The sequence below is a fragment of the Metarhizium robertsii genome (genome assembly GCF_000187425.2).
Source record: "Metarhizium robertsii ARSEF 23 chromosome Unknown MAA_Scf_2, whole genome shotgun sequence".
Classification (NCBI taxonomy): Eukaryota; Fungi; Ascomycota; class Sordariomycetes; order Hypocreales; family Clavicipitaceae; genus Metarhizium; species Metarhizium robertsii.
This window is the reverse complement of record NW_011942160.1, coordinates 5,239,365-5,260,692: the sequence shown is the minus strand read 5'-3', so window position 1 is coordinate 5,260,692 and position 21,328 is coordinate 5,239,365. Positions and strand designations below refer to the sequence as shown.

At 51.4% G+C, this 21,328-nt stretch overlaps 9 protein-coding genes across 9 annotated transcripts; 6 read left to right on the top strand and 3 right to left on the bottom strand.

Annotated features, from left to right (window-relative positions):
* Positions 1–1,454: 1,454 nt before the first annotated feature.
* On the top strand, positions 1,455–2,552 carry MAA_10871 (Ribonuclease T2, active site protein; the record flags this gene model as incomplete). Its single annotated transcript, XM_011412790.1, has 1 exon — positions 1,455–2,552. One exon carries the CDS (start codon positions 1,455–1,457, stop codon positions 2,550–2,552), a length of 1,098 nt encoding a protein of 365 aa, XP_011411092.1.
* Positions 2,553–3,192: 640 nt separating this feature from the next.
* MAA_07894 (Serpin domain protein) lies at positions 3,193–3,595 on the top strand (the record flags this gene model as incomplete). Its single annotated transcript, XM_007825892.2, has 2 exons — positions 3,193–3,381; positions 3,434–3,595. The coding sequence occupies 2 exons, from the start codon at positions 3,193–3,195 to the stop codon at positions 3,593–3,595; spliced, it is 351 nt and encodes a 116-aa protein (XP_007824083.2).
* Positions 3,596–4,269: 674 nt separating this feature from the next.
* Positions 4,270–5,170, bottom strand: MAA_07895 (uncharacterized protein; the record flags this gene model as incomplete). Its single annotated transcript, XM_007825893.1, has 3 exons — positions 4,270–4,775; positions 4,828–4,952; positions 5,007–5,170. The coding sequence occupies 3 exons, from the start codon at positions 5,168–5,170 to the stop codon at positions 4,270–4,272; spliced, it is 795 nt and encodes a 264-aa protein (XP_007824084.1).
* Positions 5,171–6,230: 1,060 nt separating this feature from the next.
* Positions 6,231–6,900, top strand: MAA_07896 (uncharacterized protein; the record flags this gene model as incomplete). The annotated part of the gene is made up of 3 exons (XM_007825894.1): positions 6,231–6,553; positions 6,606–6,724; positions 6,782–6,900. 3 exons carry the CDS (start codon positions 6,231–6,233, stop codon positions 6,898–6,900), a joined length of 561 nt encoding a protein of 186 aa, XP_007824085.1.
* A 534-nt stretch (positions 6,901–7,434) lies between these two features.
* MAA_07897 (glycosyltransferase family 31 protein) lies at positions 7,435–8,937 on the bottom strand (the record flags this gene model as incomplete). Its single annotated transcript, XM_007825895.1, has 1 exon — positions 7,435–8,937. The coding sequence occupies one exon, from the start codon at positions 8,935–8,937 to the stop codon at positions 7,435–7,437; it is 1,503 nt and encodes a 500-aa protein (XP_007824086.1).
* Positions 8,938–12,015: 3,078 nt separating this feature from the next.
* MAA_07898 (alpha/beta fold family hydrolase) lies at positions 12,016–12,956 on the top strand (the record flags this gene model as incomplete). Its single annotated transcript, XM_007825896.1, has 2 exons — positions 12,016–12,303; positions 12,342–12,956. The coding sequence occupies 2 exons, from the start codon at positions 12,016–12,018 to the stop codon at positions 12,954–12,956; spliced, it is 903 nt and encodes a 300-aa protein (XP_007824087.1).
* Positions 12,957–13,725: 769 nt separating this feature from the next.
* MAA_07899 (Aminoglycoside phosphotransferase) lies at positions 13,726–15,323 on the top strand (the record flags this gene model as incomplete). Its single annotated transcript, XM_007825897.1, has 2 exons — positions 13,726–14,175; positions 14,229–15,323. 2 exons carry the CDS (start codon positions 13,726–13,728, stop codon positions 15,321–15,323), a joined length of 1,545 nt encoding a protein of 514 aa, XP_007824088.1.
* A 937-nt stretch (positions 15,324–16,260) lies between these two features.
* On the top strand, positions 16,261–17,789 carry MAA_07900 (Protein kinase-like protein; the record flags this gene model as incomplete). Its single annotated transcript, XM_007825898.1, has 2 exons — positions 16,261–16,513; positions 16,564–17,789. The coding sequence occupies 2 exons, from the start codon at positions 16,261–16,263 to the stop codon at positions 17,787–17,789; spliced, it is 1,479 nt and encodes a 492-aa protein (XP_007824089.1).
* A 413-nt stretch (positions 17,790–18,202) lies between these two features.
* Positions 18,203–19,064, bottom strand: MAA_07901 (uncharacterized protein; the record flags this gene model as incomplete). The annotated part of the gene is made up of 2 exons (XM_007825899.1): positions 18,203–18,864; positions 18,929–19,064. The coding sequence occupies 2 exons, from the start codon at positions 19,062–19,064 to the stop codon at positions 18,203–18,205; spliced, it is 798 nt and encodes a 265-aa protein (XP_007824090.1).
* Between the last annotated feature and the right edge of the window lie 2,264 nt (positions 19,065–21,328).

The window sequence follows — 21,328 nt, the reverse complement described above, 5'->3', positions numbered from 1 at the left end:
GCTATCCGCTGCTGCAGCAGTGCCGGCAAAGCCAAGGCTGACGAGTACAGTTAGAAGGGTTGAGATGAACTTCATGTTGATCAAGTGAGATTTTTTTCTTTAGAGCTGGGTGTCTGAGTGTTATGCAGAGATGTATTCGTACCTTGGGAAGCAAATTCAAGAGGTATTTATATATTTGTGAATAATATATCCCGTCAAGATATCTGCGGGTGGCAGAGTTGGTCGTCTTTCGGAACATCGCTGGTGGTTTACAGTGTACGGAATGCGTGGAAGAGATGGCGACTGGCCCGTCCCGTTACTCGAATGACTGAAACATTTGGCAATCATGTTAACCGGCTCGGTGAAGGCGCTGAGGTTGCCCTGGCCGTCTGGAGGACCAAGGGCGTTACTGGCAGAGTCTTATCCGTGAGTGAGACAAGCCTGTAGACTTGAGCGAAGGCACGGCTAACACGGCGAGCTTGTGCACTGGCGTTGCGGCTAGCTGAAGAGTATGTTAATAAGGAGGAAGAAAGGAATCTCGGGTCAAACTTTTCTCATCAGCCGTGATGTGACTGTCCTGTCTCTCCTGTGAGTGTCAAAAAGGAAGACAAGATCTCTTCAACAAGGACCGCGTAATGTTATATGGACGGCGTCTCGGCACAATTTCAAGAATGAGCCGCCAAAAGAGTGGCAAAGACGGCACAAAAAAAGCCTTGTCAAGATGCTTGTCCGTGTCTGGGCTTGGCGGTTATGGAGGTTTGTCGTCTTGACGGCCCAATCCCTCCGTACCCCGTGGGCGTCGTCAGTATTGTCAACTCACAGTCTGGTCCATTTCATGGCATCATGATCAAGTTGACCATGGCTGCCTGTCGACCTCACAACATTGGAAGCCTGGCCACTAGGTTGGAGCATGGGCAACAAGGCGCTCTGCTTCCGTGGACCATGCCGTTGTCAGTGTGAATTGCTCGGCGGGCTCACTCTTTTTGCTAGGTGCGCTTACCAGACCCCTCTTGGTAGGTAGGTATTTATTACATTTAAACTTTCTTTATATATTTTTAAGAAATAACTTATAATAAAATATACTATAATATACTATAATATACAGCTTAATATTTAGGTACCTGGTGTTGCGTGAGCGCACCTAGCAAAAAGAGTGAGCCCGCCGAGCAATTTATTTGTCACTTTCGACCAATGCGGCAAGTGGTCAATACCTTGATAGAGGTTCAAAGCAAGGCATCAGTCATAGAATCCGAGCGTTCAATGGTTGATGTCCTTTTAGGCAGGTGCAGTAACCACCAAGTGGGGCGCCTGATGTCATGTGTGTCATGATGCTTCTGGTTTCATCTATATGAATCGCAAGGCATATTCTCCCTTTCAACATTCCCAGCTTTCATCACCCACACGTTCTTCAGACATTACCTGGGCTCTGCAACAGTTAAAAATACATTTCGAGAAGCCGCCTCATCATCATCATCATGGCGCCATCCCTTCAGTCAATCGGCCGTGTTGGCTGGGACCTGCTCATGAAGCAGTGTGGCTCAGACAGCGCTCCTGAGACCGTCATACTTTCGCCGCTATCCATCACCATGGCACTGGGAATGCTTGCTGGCGGAGCAGACGAGTCCAAGAAGCTCGGCTTGTGCACGAAACTTGGTCTCCAAAACGCGGGCGAGCTAGAGTCGGTGCTTCACCCACTGCACACGACCCTTTGCGGCGATGCAAAGGACGGTCCGCTGGCTCTCGCAAACGCCGTCTTTACAGATCAAAGCGTCACCCTCTTTCCCGCTTACCAGAATTTTTTGAAGGGCTTCAACGCGGAACATAAACAGTATCCAAACCTTGCCGAGGCTGCGTCCGACATAAATGCGTGGATCTCAGACAATACACGTGGCTTGATCCGAGACATGTTGTCTCCTGCGAGCCTGACCAACAGCCACTTGGCACTGGTGAACGCCATTGGATTCAAGGGGACATGGCAAACCAAATTTGAACCGCGCGACACTCGCAAAGAGACCTTTTCCGTCACCAAGGATGAACAGACCGAGGTAGACATGATGTACCTGCGCAGCCAACACCTCTCATCCTTGGAAACGTCAACATACAAGGCCGTTCGTTTGCCGTACACACTGCCGGAATCCTACCCATCAACCTCGCTCTTCGCCTATCTGCCCAACGAAGGAACCTCACTCAGCGCCGTTTTGGAGGACATAGTCAGGAATGGTAGCGCGGGCGACCAGTTCACCTCGGTAAAATATGACGAGTTTGGGTTCCCCAAGTTTGAGATTGACAGCAAGTTTTCTCTTGTCGAGACTCTCGAGAAGCTCGACTATCCCATTGGAGGGGCATATACGGAAATGGCAGAGGGCCAGAACCAGGTGCAAACTATTGCCCATCAAGCCTATGTCAAGGTTGACGAGGAGGGTACAGAGGCCTCAGGCGCGACGGCGGTCATCATGACCAGAAGCATGAATTTTGACCCCAAGTTTTTGGTCTTTAACAGGCCGTTTGTTTTCGCCATTGCCAGTGACAAGCCGGATGCAATCTTGTTTGCGGGCATCTATTCCGGTAAATAGTCTAGCGTCTCTCAATCCAAACTGTGTGTATCGCTGGCTCCGTCTGACGTTTGCATCTTGATGGTTACTTCGAGGCTCACAGTTCAAGTTGTGTAGTGTATATGAGGCAGTATGAATGTCTGCCGGTGACCGTGTAAGCAAGCAAGCCGAGGCCGGCAAAACAGAACTTACGGAGCCTGATTCCCTAACTGGAATTTGTGAATCAATTTAATGTTGCCTTATTCTGGTGGGGGGCCTCATCCAGCGAGCGCCCTTTGCGTACACATCCCGTTATGAACTGCTGCCGCGACGTGCCGGCGTCTTCCATTTCCTACAGCCTTCTCTCCGAAAACAAGATAAATCCATGGTGAAACTGATTAGTGCTCGAAACCATTTGTCTTCTGCCTAACGGGCACTGCCACACGACGAACAGGCTTCCAGTGCCAAGGGATTAGGTCCAGATGTCATAGAACCAGTCACTTGTATTCGTCGACAGGCAACAATTAGCCTCCCCCGATACTATCACATCATGACATCATGCGGAAGATAGCTTGCGCTGGATCGCATCGTCAGGTCCGTGAAAACAACCCAAATCGATTTCTATTATAACCCACATGACAAGTTGCTAACTTTTGCCCCAGCCCAAAGATTGGCTTTGAGCATGGCCGCCAGGGTGTCGACTCGGTCAAAGGAAGCGTCGACTTGTACAGCGAGTACTTCCGGACCATCATTCAATTCAGTTCTTGCACTGAATGTGCGGACCAAGATTGCCATGGGTCTCACGGACGACGGATGCGCCTCTGTCGCGTGGTGCGGCGACAAGTTCAGCGTAGCTGGGCAGAACTGGGATGTACGCCTTCCAAGACGACAACTTGAACTACGATTGAAGAATCATTATCCAGCGGCACTGGATGTACGCTCAAAAGGAGAGACTAGTCATCTTCTATATACGGCCGTCGGGCGCGTCCCAGCCCGCCATCAGCACCGTCATCGAGGCCGCCATCGTGGCTAAGACGGGCCTCAACAGCGCCGTACCAGGCTCCGGGGACAGTGACAAGCAGTGAAAGAAACACTAAACTATTACTAAATATTACGCTTACACGATACTCGTCTTATGCTTGTAATCTCATTTGACTCAAAGAGGGAAACAGTAATCAATTAATAGGTCGCTATTTAGCTCTAGGTCCATGAACTGCCGGACTTGACAGTGCCCGAGGGACTAGTAATATGCCTCAATGTCACGAAACCATGTTCGGCAAGCCTGTGCCTGCTATAAAGGCGACTGGATGAGTGTGGAGAATGGGACAGTGTCGACATGGAGTCTTTGTCGTTCTCGTCAAGGGGGCAGCCCATGTCGGCAATGTCCACAAGGCCGATGAAAGATTCCGCCTCAGATTCCCTGGTCCTTTTCTGGCCAAAGACAGAACTCGGATGTTTCAGTATTGTTCCGCCACACCGAGCCGTCGAACTTGTTGACGGCCATGGGCGCCATTTCCTCACTCTGTCCTGTTCTTGCCCTCCGACCTGTCCGACGCCAGACTTGCAGTTGGCTACAAATTTTGGTTTTGAATGAACAAGCCGGTCTCTGCATTCTGCATTGCAATCTCATATATACCATGTCCCATCAATAGGATGAAAAATGCCCGCACTGTCCTTGGCCCGCTGGTGTACGCGCCATCCGCAGCCCAAAACGAGAGCACGATCCAGTTCGCTGCCCATGATGGCATCGCCGCCACAGCTATCTGCCCATCTGCCTGAAATGCTCCCATACCCTGGGCGACATTTTATGGTTGACAAAGAACTCATCCCACTCGTTGGGGATATACTTGGGGGCCTGGTCATAGTCGACACCGTCGTTGAAGTACTGGCAACATTCATCGAACAAGATGTCCCTCTGGACCATGTACGCACCCATGTTCCGGCCGTGGACAATATCGTGCAGAACCTCGTACCAGTACCCTCCTTGATCATTCAAGTACTCAACCATTAGAGGAGCAATGATGCTCGGTCCCATTTCGACCAGATCGAAATACTCGTCGGAGCCCTCGCAGCATATGGAGAAGCTAGCGTGGATGCTGTGCAAGTCACAGTACTCTTTCCAGAGTCCGACGCGTTCTTGATACATCTTGTTGCGTTTGTAGTTGAGCTCGACTATCTGGCTGCCATGGCGGCACAGGACCTCGTCGGACACGAGGGGTTCATCTGGATTTCCGCGGTATTCGAGGTCCTTCTCCATGGTATTGTCTGGCACAGTGTCAGTGGGACACTATGAGAAGGAGTGAGCGTGAAGGCGCACACAAAAACACTCCGTACGAGTTGTGGTCGGCGTTTGTTGCGAGCTTGAAAACCACCAACGGCAGGATCTTGGGACCGAGCCTCTTGAGAGCCTCAAACTCGTCTGTCCGGGTACAGGCATCGAGACTGTTGAGCGGTAAGAGATGGCGCCTAGAGTGAAGAGTAGGAAGGGAAATGTACCTCGGCCATGGTGTTCGTCCTTGGCACACCTCTTGCCAGGCCGTCCACTTGGATTCGAAATCTGTCACGGCTTCAGGGAATGCCTTTCGAATGGTGTGGTAGAGCGCCTTGGCCGACTCGATGGCATCTTGATTTGGCGCGGGGATGTGACCGTCTGTTCCCATTTTGAAAGTTCGCGTATAGCTCTGTCATACGTTTCGAGCAGCAGCGGGACGGAGTGCACGATGGAAAAATTGCAATACCACTGTACAAAGCAAACCAGTTGACGTCTGGTGTTGTTGATTGAGGTTGGAGGCGGTCGCGAGCCCCGCACTGTTGGTTGCGCACCTCGATGCCTCTTCATTTTGTGCATGCTTTAGTGCTGGCTGGTGCCAAGGAGATGAAGTCAACATGGCAATACTTGATGATGGCTTGAAACTGTAGCTGGCCTCGTGGTGAGTACCTGCAGCGCACCAAGTCGGCTATAGTTTCCAGCAACCGTCATCTAGGCGTCAAGACTTGTCGCCGTATCGGAAAGCGCATTTTGGTGAAACACGATTCTGAACACGATTCTGAACGTGGAATACTACGAGAATACCCCGGCATCGAGGGTGGCATGGGGGCACGGAATAATGCATTTCTATCTTGCCGCATCGCCATCACAACCCGGCACTTCAAATGTTACCACCGAGGCTCCAAGTTACGATTCTCCATTCAGACAGCATCGAACCATACAGTGGGAGGCAAAAAGTATTGAACCAGATCAAGGACCTGGCTGTCGTGCTTTATATTATAGTAAATTACAATATATGATAAAACAAGAGTGTATTAACTTTTTTGTTTCCCCTCAAGTCAAAGAAGACTACAAGCATGATATACGCATCGTGCAGGCACAACATCTGGTAACACAATATTAGGCTATACTAAGCTGAGAATAATAAAAGACTAAAAAAGTAGACTATTTATACGCGTATTATTACGCGTCAAATATACTAGCAAAATTCGTACTACTAAAGCCATCTCGCGATAGCCTCAGCCACCATTATCATAGAGGTAAACCTTATATATTATAGTAACTTTAAGCCTGTGAGTCACGCCGAGTCACGCCAAAAACCTAATATGCCCACACACGCAGTATATCAACGAGGTCTCGCCCGCATTCTAAGTCAATCCTATTCCTCTCCATCTAATCTAAGTCATCTGCCTCTTCTGCTATCAAGACCCTGCCACAACAACAACAACAACATGGACAAAGGTGCCGAGAAGCCCAGTACTCCTCCCGGAAACACTCTAGGTCTGCCTGGGCACCATGATGACCTGCTTCCCGAGCCTGGCTCCATATCCAATGTGCAGCAACCATTGTCTAGGCCCCGACATGGACGGAAGTACGCGCAGGTTCCTCAGATGGGGCCTTACGACCCGATCCCGTTACCTAGCCGGGCCGCCCAAGACTCGGCTGTGCAAGGCTACAATGAAGTTCGCAGGTCTGCTCCGGAATTGGTCAAGGCGTTCGAGGAATGCTTCCACGCCTGGCAGGTCACCTGGGACAGACCAACTAATTCGTCACAGTAAGTAAAGGACTTCCGAGACTAGATGAAGTCGGCGCCAACTTTAATATAGGGCCCAGATCCGGTGCCATGTGGACGAGTTCCACGAGCTCGTAGAGATGGGGCCCGAGATTCTCCCACTCGTTGTTTACAAGCTCCTTGACAGGCGCAACTTCACGGGCGTCTTCCTCTGTGAGTCTATACTGTGAACTCGGTATTTATCATGCCACTGACCTCGGACAAAAACAGACAACGCTCTGGAGAATGATGAGAGGTATCTCATCGACCCTAGTGATGTCTTGAACTTCCTCGTCCTCCAACGTCAAAACAATCTCATCATCGAGATTAACCTGGGACGGCAATGGTAAATCTGGAATCACGGAATTTAAGGGAGAGAACCCTTATTAAATTGTACTTCTATTTAAAAAGAGTTTTAGCTATATAAAATATAGCTAGCCCGAATACAGTAAATATTGCCAACCACGATAGTGTAACACTTGGCGTTAGTAACCGCCAAAAATTAACACTAGTAGAAGCGAGCTGCCAAGAATCTGCATTTATCTGGTCGATACACTCCCTTGGCCTTTTGTCCGACAACGACGTGGCAACCAGGCGCAGCAGTTTGGTACTTGATATATAGCAGTGAATTGGCGGCCGGCAACAGTTGAATGCAGAGATGTATACCATGCCTGTGTCAGTAATAAGTATTAACGAGATGGAATACTATGCACCTATATATATATATGTACCCGCATGTGTAAGCGTTATACCCGTTAACTAGCAAAGAATAAAGGCCGTATGACGCTGCAACGCCGTGTAATGTCTCATGTCATGATATCCGCCCAGGATTACACATTAGAATCCGCTGTAGAAAATAAAAAGAAAAGAAACATGAGGAAAACTCATTTCCAATCCCACCACAGCTCCACGACCTCGTCCCTGGGTCCATGTGCGCCGTCAGAGGCACCCGCCGCATCCCCAGCTCGATGGACATATACCTGGCGCAGATTGCCGCCAACCACCTCGGCATCGAGCAGGCGATAGCTCTTCTTCTCGTCGTCCGGCACCTTTTCCCGCATGGGACCCAGGCTCCATTCCCAGTTGGCCGGGTCGGCGTCCCACGTGTCCTCGGTGCGGTGCAGGCGCAGGTCCTCGGCGCCGCCCCTGTAGACGGCGATGCTGAAGCCGTTGGCCAGGACCGTGTCGGGCCCGAAGCGCCACCGCTGCAGCACGCAGCTCCCGCAAAAGACGGCCGGCTTGGCGATCTTGTCGACGGGCGCGCGGTGCCACGTCTTCCAGTGGTGCAGGCTGAGCGGCAGGCGGCCCGACTCGTAGAAGCCGCTCAGGTCGTCGCCAAAGTCGAGCTGGTGCAGGCCCGGCACCTGCGTGAAGTTGGTGGCCGTCTTGTCCTCGACGCAGTACCGCAGCATGCCGTCGCCCTCGCGGATCGTGCTCTCGGCCAGGCACGCGTCAACGTTGGGCTCGAGCAGCCGCAGCAGCGGCACCGACAGGAAGATGCCGCCGCCGCCGTACGCCATGCGCCCGTGGAAGCTGACGGCGTGGCTGTTCTCCGAGAGGCCCCCGACGTACGCCGGCACCGAGGCGTCGAGCCCGTCGAGCACCCCCGCCACTGGGTACAGCGACGGGAAGAAGGTGTCGTCGTCGATGATGACGCCCCATTGCGTGTCGGCGTCCGCGTGCGCGAGGAGGTGGCGCACCGCGACAAAGTGCTGCTCGTTGACGCCGACGGACGGGTCGGCCGGCCGCGTGCCGATGAAATGGATGCCCGCCCGCTCGTACTGCACCGCCAGCCTCCTCATCTGCCTCGGCGAGAAGTGTGCGTCCGTCACGACGGCGAGCAGTCGCGCCTCGGTGCCGCCCAGCCAGTGTCGGAACTGGGGGATGGACTGGACGAGCCGCTCCGAGGACGACGCCACGCCGAAGAGGAACTCGGAATAGTCACGCTGCGGAAACGGCGGCGGCACCTGGACGGAAATTGGATCGCAGGCCTCGTCGACTGGTGCGGCGCCGTGGCAGCCGTGGTTCAATTCCACGACGCGACTGCTGTCGGGTTGGATCAGCGGCTGGGCATGGCTGGCGACGACGTCCCTCGAGGTTGCGGCGCTGCGCAGGCCGCGCATGCACCGCCTTTGGTAGACGATTTGCTGGGTGAGGTTGTAGCTGCTGCGCCTCAGATAGTCGAGATCGGATCGGCACGGTTTGGGGACGCGCAGCTTCTCGGGCAGCGCGGCCTCTAATCCCAGGGGCAGGGCGTACTGTAGGCGAGATTCCGAGCGTTCAAACACGCCGAGACAGAGAAGCAGTAAGAAGAAGCAGGTGATGAGGACAAAGGCCGGCGTCCTCCTGCGGACGGGCACCTTGAACGGCCGGACTGCGACGCCCATGATGAGTTGGTGTCTGAGAGATGGAATGTTGTCTCCGCCCCCGTTTAACCAGGTCGACAGGGTGAATGGGCCGAGAAAACCATTGGGAGAAGAGAAGAAATAAAAAAACTTGTAATCGGCCTGCTATCGATTTGCGGGAAGCGCTTGAGTCGTCGTGAGGTCTGTGGGTTGAATATTGCCTTGGTCTGGACCGAGGTCGTCTACCAAGGTCATATATTGAGTAGTTGATGTATCACGGAGAATTTTTGTTCAAAACCAAACACGACGCAAAGGGAGCACACCATCAGCCAAAGGAACGGCGGCAGTGGCGTCACCATCTACTAAATGTGCCGCCGGCCGCCACAAAAAGATTGACCGGATAAAAGTCCACGTTCCCATGGGCATGGCCAAACGAGGATGGGACTGATGCTCCATACTTTTGACCCCCAGGAGCCCCTTATCTGCGATTCCGCACACGCACCATGTTGCAGCTTGGGCCAAGACGGGGTAGCGCAGGAGAGGCTGGATTGCTTCAGCAGCCAGCGGGGTCGGAATGGTCCATGTGAACTCGTTTTGATGGAGAAGGGTGGGTATTCCCATGTTCAATGAGTTCTGTGTGATGGCTTTGATGGTGTCTCTTGCCCGTAACCGTCGTGGCCGTCGACGATCCGTTCATGCGTCCCGTTCGGTCGAACAAGGAGTGCCCATCCATCGTGATGGGTCCGGTCGATGAAACCAAGTGATTGGCTGGCTGCATTCACGTTATGCTTGAATCGAAACCTATATTCGATGGGATGACAAGAGTTCGAGTATTTTTGGCAGTCGGTAAATCTCCGTCGTGATGACCAGGCTTCAACCTTGTTTGCAAACAAAGGCAAAATGCCAATTGTTACCGACATCAGCCAAAGACTAGCCGAAACAGACGCGGGACTGCCAATGCCCGCTTTTTAGCTGAGACTGTCGATCGTTATGGACAAACAGGGTCTGGAGGTGTGTGTGGCGGCCAGGCTGGATTCTATGGCTTTGGCTGATTGCGCGTCTTTTGTTGGCTTTATCTTGGCTGCGTCTCGCGATAGCCGCCGTCGGAGTCGATCAATCGATACCTACAGAATTCGCTCACCACATGTTGATCGTTTGCTCGTGTTCAACAACCACCTGCGTTTAATTCACCCTGCCAACACGGCAAAGCGGATATTCCAAACCGAGCCTAGACCCTGACCATGCTACCATGATCCATTGGCCCGGGCTCATAACTGGGGAAATTGGAAATTGACATTCAAGTCCCGCGCCTCAATGCTGCCCCCCTTGAGGCAATATAAACGACCCACGTGGGCCAAAGCTTGACCTGAAAGCTTGGTTGCCGCCCCTGTTCAGGAGCTGGTTCTTGCATTACTCAAGAACAAACAATCAATCGTCCACGCCGCAGCTACTACTACTATAGAGGCTTCAATTTTCCAAAGTCAATTGGCCAGATGAGTCGGCGGCGCCAGCCACAGCACAGCCAACGCCGTGCGATCCGTCGGCATGACGCTTGAACGGCTACCAAAGTTGCCAAGATGCAAGCCATGACATTGGGCTAGATGGACATGTCGAGCGTTGCGACTGTCTAGTCGGCTAGCCGAGTCCTGCATCACGTCCGGCCCACGCAGACATCACCATGTCCAACGAAACCCCAGAATGCGACGGGAAAACGAGACGGTGGGGCCTTGGATCGCGATGAATAGTACTAGCTGTGTACTATTGTTAGATTCTCTACCATGCGACGTCTTTTAAGCGCAGACGTTACAATTCCTCAGATAAGCCATGTTGCGTCCTGCAAGCAGTCGGACCACGACTCTCCCTGCCGAACACACTTTTCCACGGCAACGACGTCCTGAGCGCCAAAATTTCCGTATAAATGGACGCAGCCGTCGCCTTCCCAATGGATACGGTGTTCGGTGAGCTTGTCGAGCTGTATCTTTACAACCCACAGCTGCAACACATGGCTAAAAAACATGTCTGCAGTCTTGGGGACCTATAGTAGGGGTTAGTGAAATCCGATCATTTCCCCCGTTCCATACTGGTTCTGTGCATCCCTGAGCTGCCGTGCTGAGATGTATGAACCCATCGGTTTGATCTAGTTCTGATGGTGGGTAGACGGCGGGGATGGGGTCCGGTGGAGTAGACGTGGTGATTTTGTAGACATGTTTTGGTTTGTTCAATCGCGATGATTCCATTTTATATTGCTGTGGAATGAGCGGTATGCTACTTTACACGAGATGGTTGAGGCGTAGGAGGGAGTTGGCCGTGCGGGGTGGTGAAGCTGCATCAGATGAAGCTGCGAGAATGAGAGCTTACCACACTGGTATGACTAACCGCCGTAAAAAGCGAGCTTACGTGACTTTGACTGCTCTGATGGCAAAGGGAAGCTGACTGTTCCGTCAGCTCGGGCTGATGTCAATAGCATCTCCACATCCTGTGCAGTCGCTCCACTGGATGATACCTCCAAGTTGGCTCCTCGTTGCCTTGCTGACGGCTTCACAATAGAAGGCAAATGAATATGGCTCGAGCGTGAATTCTGTTTGAGATTTGTATGACTATGCCAGCGATTCATATCGTCGCGACATCTTGGTGATATCAAGAGGCCTGGTTCAGCAAGACGGCTCAGAAGCTGTGTGGGGCCCAATATTGACTTTACTGCATATTGATAGTTCAGTGAACATAGTAGTTGAGATTGCTTTTTTGAATTGAGCGGGAGACTGCAGGTTTTCGTTCTGCGTGACTGCGTTAATGCTTTGTGTCTTTGTCCAAGGATGGATGGTGGCGACTCGGGCATGCACGCCATGAATTGGCAACCGGGCTTCTCGCTCTTTAACTCCGTAATACCTTGGAGTCAAGGACACCAACATGGAACCCTTTCGGCCCCACCCCCGAACCTGCTCGGGTTTTGCTCCGTATCATGCTCCGCGTCCAACATCTGAATCGAATACCTGGAGACGTATGCTATGCGCTCCTTGGGTCGTCTTGAAAACACTGGCAAGACTATAAGAATGCGAAATGAGCGACACGGTTTGCTCCCATCCCAAGAAATGTTGACCTTGCATAAAATCGACAACGACAATGCCCGCAGCCATAAAAACCGGCAGCATCCCAAATATAGCCTGGGAGACTGCTGCTGATGTCTATTTCCCGCCCGAATTCGACGAGAAAAAGAAGTACCCGGCTGTTGTGTCCGCTCACCCCATCGGCTCCTGCAAGGAACAAACCTCAGGCAATGTCTACAGCAAAGCCCTAGCGGAAGCTGGCTTTATTGCCGTTGCCTTTGACGCCTCCTTCCAAGGCGCATCAGGCGGCGAGCCGCGTTTCATGGAGAATCCAGAATTCCGCGTATCCGACTTCCGCTTCGTCGTCGACTACATCCAAACTCTCCCCTACGTCGACCCCAGCGCATTGGCGTGCTGGGTATTTGCGGCGGCGGCGGCTACGCTCTCAACGCCACCATGACCGACTACCGCTTCAGATGCTGTGTGGCCGTCACACCCGTCAACTTCGGCCGCCTCTCCCGGGAGGGATTCGCCAACTTTGACCCTGTTGCCTCGCTTGAGAAGATGGCAGAGCAGCGCACTCTCGAGGCCCAAGGCGCCAGCCGCAACGTCATCAACCTACTGCCGCCCACACTCGAGGGCGCCAAGAAACTGACCACGGATGTCGACGTAGTCGAGGCGACCGAATACTACAAGACGAGCCGTGGAATGGCACCCCATGGCGCTACGAGCGGTCTCTTGTCGTTTAATAGCGCGGCTCTCGCGTGGGATGCCTTTAACCACGCTGAAGTGCTCATGTCGCGGCCATTCATGGCTATTATCGGAGATGTACCAGGTAGCTTCGGCGCCTATCGCGATGCGCATGAGATATATGGCCGTGCGGGGTCCAGGGACAAGCATATCGTCGTCCTCCCTGGCATCTCGCACTACATGCTTTATGACAAGCCTGAGGCCGTGAAGCCTGCGTTGGAAAATGCCCTGCCTTTTCTTAAGAAGCACCTAGGCGAAGCTGTGTAGTTGGCTATATGCGTTTGCGATGAAACGCAGCATGTTGACGTATGATGCCGCCCCCTAGGTTCGATGGACCTTGGAACATGCCGCTTTCTTCAGACTGTTTGGCTGCCAGATGTTATGTGGGCTGTCATGTTGTTGTTCTTTTCACGCTCTTGATGGGTATGGAGTGGCTGTAATCATATCTGGAGGATAGTCAGAATAGGTCTATATAATTTCTAGTTATAACTGACTAGATTGGTCAGAGTTCTGATAATCAAGGACTTATTCATACGCACAATTCCCATGCGCACTTGACGGGGAATCCACAGCTCAGGGCTTGTCACCGGTCTTCAAGGCTAGTAATCTTCAGACCAAGAAGTTGACGATACTGAAGACCTCCGAGAATTCTCTCATAACCCTCGCAAGCGCATTTGCAGACTGTCGCCTTCTTTAGCAGCCGCGATATAATTGAAGCTGCCGATTTCCCATCTCCGTAACGGGCTGTTTTCGATAGCCATTGCTGGGGCTTCGAGAGCTAAGCTATCGGCCGTTAGAATCCTTGCACGCTCACGAGGGCAGATTCAGCCCACGGCGTCTCTGGAGCCATTTTGTTGGAATTGTTGATGATTGAAGATGATTGTGTTGACGGAAGGTTTGGTGGGGTGACGCGTTGACGCGTAAATCGTGTGAATTGCTCGTCGCCGGCCTGAGTCAGCAATATTAGATATCCTGGAAGCACCGACCTTTTCTTTAATGTCATTGACTCCTTTTCTTCTTCAGCCATCCGCCCGCCATGACAACTCGCAATCTACTCTCCGGCCCCGTCACTCTATCTGCCGCAACAGCGAAAAGCAGAAATGTTCTTCACGCTCTGGAATACCCGCAGCAGAAAGAAGATTTCTACGAGCGCATGGTAACCCATCGTCCTCTTCTGGCCGATCTCGTAGCACATCACCTTGGCACCAAACCAACCGATGTTACTATTTCTTCGCAAGAGTACTGGCGCCATGGATCATTCAATCTTTGTATACCTGTCCATGTCAACCCCTCTGCGAAGTCAAAGTCCCCACAGTTCGTGTTGCTCCGCTTTCCGTTGCCTTATCGCGTTGGAGAAGCAGTACGGCCCGGCAATTCGGATGAGAAGGTCAATTGTGAAGCTGCAACATATGCCTGGCTCCAAGAGAACTGCCCTTCAGTTCCTATACCGCAGCTTTACGGCTTTGGGCTGTCTACTAACCAAAGAGTACGTGCCTCAACTTTGAAATGCCAAGATTCTAACCGCGTGATCCCCTGCAGTTTACGAATCTTGATTTCCTCCCGTGGTGGTCGCGCTGGTTCCAGCAAGCTCGCCGCTATTTTCTAGCTACCTTTGGCTTCCGGCAGCCTTCACGATACGTGTGCCATCCCTCTAGCCGCTTTGCCGACCTTGATATCGGCTACCTGCTGATCCAAACTATTACATCCGGAGAGATGCTTTCAGAATCCTGGGACGAGAAGCATGACGATGCCCGTCTCCAAGACAATCTACAGCGAAGCCTCGCTAGGGTAATGCTCTCGCTTGCAAGCGTTCCGCTGGCGCGTATCGGAGCATTCCGACTGGACAACAACGGGTATTTGCAATTAGACAATCGTCCGATGAACGTCATGTTTGCTATGCATGAGAACGAAGGCATCCCCCTTGACATTTCCAGACACACAACCTTCTCTAGCGTCGATGACTTTGTCCTTCAGCATTTGGCGGCTTTTGACAACCGGCTACTCTACCAGCAAAACGCCATCACTAGCCGTGACGATGCGTGGTACCAGATGACCAGTCTAGCTGCCGCAAGAGCTATATTCCCGCAAATGTTCCGGAGAGACTTTTGCAATGGCCCTTTCGTGTTTACTTTAACCGATATGCATCGAAGTAACATTTTTGTTGACGAGGACTGGAATGTTACTTGCATCATTGACCTAGAATTTGCCTGCTCGTCGCCCATCGAATTTCTACAGCCGCCATACTGGCTCGGCGGTGGATTAATCGACGAAATTGAACCTACCGAATTCGCACCAAAGCATAGTGCGTTCCTCGAGCTGCTCAAGCGAGAAGAACAGCTTCACAACTACCAAAGAAATGCAGAGCCCCTCTCGTGTATCATGCGGCAAGCATGGATAAACGGGGCGTTTTGGGTCACGCTAGCGGTAAAGGATCCAGTAGCCTTTACGGAGATATTCTACGATCGTATATTGCCCAGCTATTTCTCCTACTCTCCGGAAGAACTAAGCAAGGCCGATTATAGATTCTTTGCCCGTCTTTGGCGCCCCAACATCTCTGACATTATTGACAAGAAACTACAAGACCGAGACACGTATCTAGAAAGACTCAATGCAGTCTTCACCGACTTTACATGAACATGTTTGATCCGGACCTGCCAAGTGCACTCATTCACGTTCCGCCACTGCTTTGCTTTCGTGGAGGGGCCGAAAGTCTTGGATGCTGTGTTCTTCCTAGCATCTTTTGCGACCTGGCTGGATAATGACAGCTACTTCGCCTCTCTCCCTGTCATCGAGAACCCGAAAACGGGCTGCTGGGTTTTCGGTTCCCTTTTTGCACATCAGACGACGAGCTCGAGTTGCCTTTGTCTGATATATCGAGAGGCTGCCTGACTTAATACAGGCCAATAGTTCTCGCGTGGATGTTTCAATTGGTCTCACCTTGGACCTGCTGCGTTAATACCATGCGTGTTCGTAAGTCACAGTGGTTCGCAAAATTCCTCTAGGGCAACGTGTGGCCGGCATCGACTGGCCATGTAACCTGTCTATTCGTATCTCATCCCATCTTGCGTAGGTAGGTCAAACAAGCTCAGCAAAAAGTCCAACATCGCTTCTTGGACTAGAATGAAGCTTCAACAGCTGGAGAGGACTGGTTTTGGTTACCATCTAATCAATGGCCTTATGAGTTTTTTAAAAGAAATATACCAATAACAGAACTAATGTAATTGGTATTGTGAATGGTGTTTGTTCTAGCAGCCAAGCCCCGTCTTCATCCGTCCTGAGTTTTGACGCCCAAAAAGCTTCTGTATGCCGGGTTGCATAACCCAAAAGACCAAAACAAAAACCTCGTTGCCTAATGCCGCCAAACCAAAACAACCTGGCCAAGAAGAAGCTGCCCCAGCTCATACAGTTCCCGGATAACCGCCACTCTTCTTTGAGCTCCAAACACGAACTCCCTACACTGACCACTGGCCAGTGCTTCTGCTGAGTAAGCCAGCCATCCGTGGTCAAAGTCAGGTGGCACATGTCTGGTCTGTTTCTCATCGTTCTCACAGCTTCTGCCAAGCTCTGCACAATGCAATCCAAACAGAGATTTCTTCTTATGGATAAAGATGACCTTGTTTGGCAGAAACTAGACGAAGAGACTGAGGAATGGGACAAGTTAATTCGCAGAGAGGAGACCTACCACGATATCGGCAACATTATTCTAAAATATCGGCAAGGCAAACCAGAAATGATGCACGCAGTGGTCAAGGGAGGATATAATGTTATTTACAGGCTCGAATATAGCGATGGCTCGTCCGTTATACTGAGGATTCCAATCAAAGGTAAATATACCGGCAAATGACCGTAACTACCAGATCGCTGACAGGAACAGGCGTCGTTCCACTTCCCGACGAGAAAGTCCGCTATGAAGTAGCCACAATGAAATATGTTGCCGCCCATACCACCATTCCGGTTCCTCACGTATACCATTACGCGATGTCTGCCGAAAACCCGACAGGTCTTGGACCATTCATCATCATGGATTACATTGAGCATCATCAGAACATGTCTAGGGTGCTTCTTGACCCAGAACGCAGGGCTGATGAGCGCCCGGTTCTTAACCCTGCAATCAGCGAGGAATGTCTCGGGCATTTGTATGCTCAGATGGCTAATATCCTACTACAACTAACCAGCTTGAGATTTCCTCGCATTGGCTCGCTGGTGGAGGATGGCAAGGAGCCTATTTCTGTGAAGGGACGCCCTTGGATCGAAAATATGGGCGACATTATCGTGCACACTAATGCGCCATTAAGCACGCTGCCATCCCAGACCTATGCCTCGGCATACGAGTGGTACCGCGCTCTTGCAGACATGCATATGGCCCAGTTCGCATTCCAAGGTAACGATGCTGTGGAGGATGAGGATGATGCCCGGGATAAATATATCGCTCGCCAGCTATTCCGGAACCTCTGCATTCAACAGCGCTTGTGGCGGGACTCGGAACAATTCGACGGAGATTTCCGATTGTACTCTGAGGATCTTCGTCCGGCGAATGTCCTCCTAGATAAGGATATGCGAGTCGTCGGCGTCATAGACTGGGAGTTTGCGTACGCAGCTCCCGCGCAGTTCAGCTTTGATCCTCCGTGGTGGTTGCTTCTAGAGGAACCCGAATATTGGCCTGATGGCTATCGTGCATGGATGGATGCCTACGAATCTCGACTTCAGACCTTTCTACGTGCATTGGAGGCCGAGGAGGAGAAAACGAAGCGCGCGGCACTTGCTGAACGGGTCAACAGCTTGCCACTGACCGATGAAGAGGTGGAACCGCCACTGTCTCGGCGTATGCGTGATAGCTGGGAGAAGCAAACGTGGATGCTCAACTACGCGGCCAGGAAAAGCTGGGCGTTTGATTTTATCTGGTGGAAATTCTTGGACGAGAAATACTTTGGGTCCAACGCGCATCAGGACCACGTAGCCAGGCTCAAGCTACTTTCTGCCTCACAACAGAAGGTGATGGAACGATTCGTGGCCCGCAAGATGGAAGAAAGAACCAGGCGAGATATTGTTGAGTGGGGTAATGAAGAACCCGCCAAATATCTGGCTGAATTCCTCACTTGACATGCCTCTGTATTCCAAAAACAAGTCTCCAATGTGTGGGCAACAAATGGCGCTGTTACTTGGTGTATACATGGTGGTTCGCCCTCATGTACAAGCGTCACTGTCACATTGTTCAATCCTCTTTCATAATGAACTCGAAGCTAATAATTTACGCCAATTTACTCGTATACAAATAAGCCAGCGTTATTTCCTCTCGCAAAGATGGCCGCGTTGACAGAACCAAGAGGATTGATCACTGGTGCTTCAGTCACGACGCCACCGATAGATCGCCAGTCTCCCCAAGAGTTTCCGTTAAACTCCAGCAGATACACAGCATTATTCACACCTTGTGCTGCAACCGTGATATACTTGCCTCCCCAGGTTGTTGCCGACGGCCGGGACATGATAGTTCCACCCAGACTGATCCAACCACTTCAAGCTGCTCCGTTCCAGTTCTTTTGATACAGAGCATTGTTTCCTCCACGAACAAAGAGATCTAGTCTGTTTGGGGCGGTGGACACGGGCGTTATATCTTCCAGCACCGTCCCACCATGGTTATACCAGCCTGACCATAAAGAGCCGTTCCAGGCAATATGATATACCCCATTATTTGTGCCTCTTGCAAACACATCAAGTCGGTTGGCGCCCCAGGAAACTACCTTTGGACTTCCTATAACGGCACCACCAAGGCTCTCCCATGCACCCCATGCGGCTCCATCCCAAGCCCTGTGCCAGACTGCGTTGTCCATACCGCGACCGAACAGGTCCAATCTGCCATTTCCCCAGGCTACGGCACTGATATCACCGCCAAAGGCGCCGCCTAGAGTTCCCCATGTCGACCAATAGCTACCATTCCACCACCCGTGATAGCACGCATTGTCGGCACCAACAACAAAGGCATCCAGCCGATCATAGCCACGAGACACTACTGTGACATCACTGAGAATGGAGCCTCCGAGGTTCTGGAAGCCCGTATCACTGGGGCCCCATGCTGTGCCTGGGTTGCCAAGTTGCCATTTGTGATATACGGCATTGTCGCTTCCTCTGACGAAGATGTCTGTCCGGTCAGGGGCCCATGAGATAATACCAGGGTGGCCTATTTGTGTGAGATTTGATCAATAGGCATTCAATGGAGGAAGCATTGCTTTGAAAATACTCACCTACGATTGAACCCCCCAACGCCTTCCAAGTCAGTGCCGCCGAGGCACGCTTTTCGCTCTCAACCGCCCTTCCATTACACAATTGAGGTGCAATGGAAAGAAGAGAGAGACCGTACAGGAGTGAACTTTTCAACATGGCGGGTGTGATGCATGAATTGGGGAGTCTACGTTGGAATCAGCTCGGGGCAGCTTAAGGCGTCCAACCAGACGTATTTATAGGCATTCAAGTGAACTCAGGTTCTTTGAATCAACCAGCCGAGAATCATGGCCGTCAGTACGTATCTACCCCGCGCATGGCCTTTTTCAACGGAATATTTTGTGAACTGACGAGCTGAGACAGACATACGGTCTGGACCAAGCGCCATGCGGTGTTGCTGTTTTTGCCGTGCATAAATGCTACCCATGAGATATTCTCACCCCAAGCCACAAAATATGTCAGTTATTCGGATTCGATTCCTACATTGTCGTGGATTATTGCTCGTAATGAAAACATGCCGTGTTGTCAAAAGTTGTCTCACTCCTCTACCCCCTCCTCGCTTACTCCTCGCTGAAGCGCAAGAGAAACTCGTCAGCCCATACCACTTGTGCCGCATAGCATCAATCAAAACCTGTCCTCAAACGGTAGAGGAAGAATAAACAATACGCTCGAAAAAATGCCCGTTTCGCGATTCAAGCGCCAAAATCGGCACATCACGCCAACTCATTCCCAGTAGGCCCAACGGCGCAACTTTGGTTTCTCTGTGGCCCTCCGTCAGAGTTGCACCCCGAAGAGCTCCAGCGAATCACCCGTTGGTCCTGCACGTCCTTAGTAAGAAACATGTACGTCGAATCGATATTGCAACGCTGACACTGGCGAGCACATGGGTGCTGTTTTATGCGCGCTCGCGGGAAGGGGGAATGGCATGGGAGCACGGCTAGCTGGAATAGATGATGACTCTCAAATGTTTCACGGACTATGCATCTCCAGCCGTTTCACTGCGTCCACGGCCCGGTTCCCCTCCCGACTCGAGTGGCTCGCAATGCAACGGGAGCCATTTTGGCCCGAGGATGCAGGACCCTGGGGGACCAGACCCCTCTCGATTTTTACAGCCTCACTTCTTTCTTGGCCGCGGTGTCGTGTCTTGGAAGTACTTGACCGTATACTGCGGCTGGGTACATTTTTTAAACGGACTGTGGTTGAATGTGGCTACATGCCTTTTGAAGATGAAAGTGGTATCTGCGGGGTTGGATCTGCGGCAAGATGGAATTTTTAATCCAAAGGGCGTTGAAGCTTGCGAGCGTCGAGGATTATTTGGATGATTTATTACATAAAATGTCTCGCACTTTGCGCACTTTGTAAAGCTGGTTGCTGTAAATTGGTTAGCGTTTTCGACTGCCTTCCGCAGCATGTCTCCGGACCCGAGAGGGCTCCCCTGCTTACGCCTTTGGATAGGAAGCGCTTTTATACACTCTTTTTGAGTGTGGAAGTCTTGTGAATAAGGAGGGACTGCGTGGATGACATGGCTTACTAATGGAACGTAAGGTTTGTTTAAGACTAAGAATCCTATCGCCCGACGTATGACCGGATTACAGATGATGGAAGCTCATGCAGCTAGCAAGCCCTATTTGACTCTGTTTTTCATCTAGTATTAGCTAGCAAGAATACAAGCACGCACATGACATGAAAATCCCTTCTAGACCGTAAGAATGACAATCTGATAGATGGTGAAGAAATTAGCCGAGCAGACAAAATCAAATTCCTTGCTCGTTTGGACACAGACTGCAGTAATAAGTAATTATAAAGAATACAAAGAACACATGGAACCTTGAGCAAAACCCTACAGTAATATCTAGAGTTGTACATTGAATATTCTCCAAAACATCCCTGGCAATACTTGAACCGGTAGATTGACTTGCTGTGATGAAATTTGAAAATTAACCCATAATGTTGTAATCGGGCCCTGAACGGTCTCCTTCGCACACAAGTATACTACGTGTGCTACATAAGCCTAGCATTTACTGCCTCTCATTTACCTGCTACAAGCTGTGCCGAAGGCTGTGGAGTGTGTGGAAATTAAATTTACTTCGCCGCAGGCTGCCATGTAATTCTTTTACTTGTTAAACCAAAGTATATACCTAGATAGTTCTTATACCAGGTCACCTGGCACGAGCAAAGGCTCCCAAGATCAGTACCAACGTAGTCGACAAACTCACACGCTTCTGTTCATCTGCCGCCACCGTTGTACGTGCATACAAGTTGCTTATCACGGCCCAATTCCGACAAGCAGTCTGGTATTATCGAACCGGCCCAACCTTGGTCCATGTCGGGCTCGGGCTCCACCTTTGTCCGACTGCTCCGACCGCGAATCCGATCCCCCCCGGCTTGCAGCAAAGAGGTGCTATTTACTGGAGAAGAGTCCA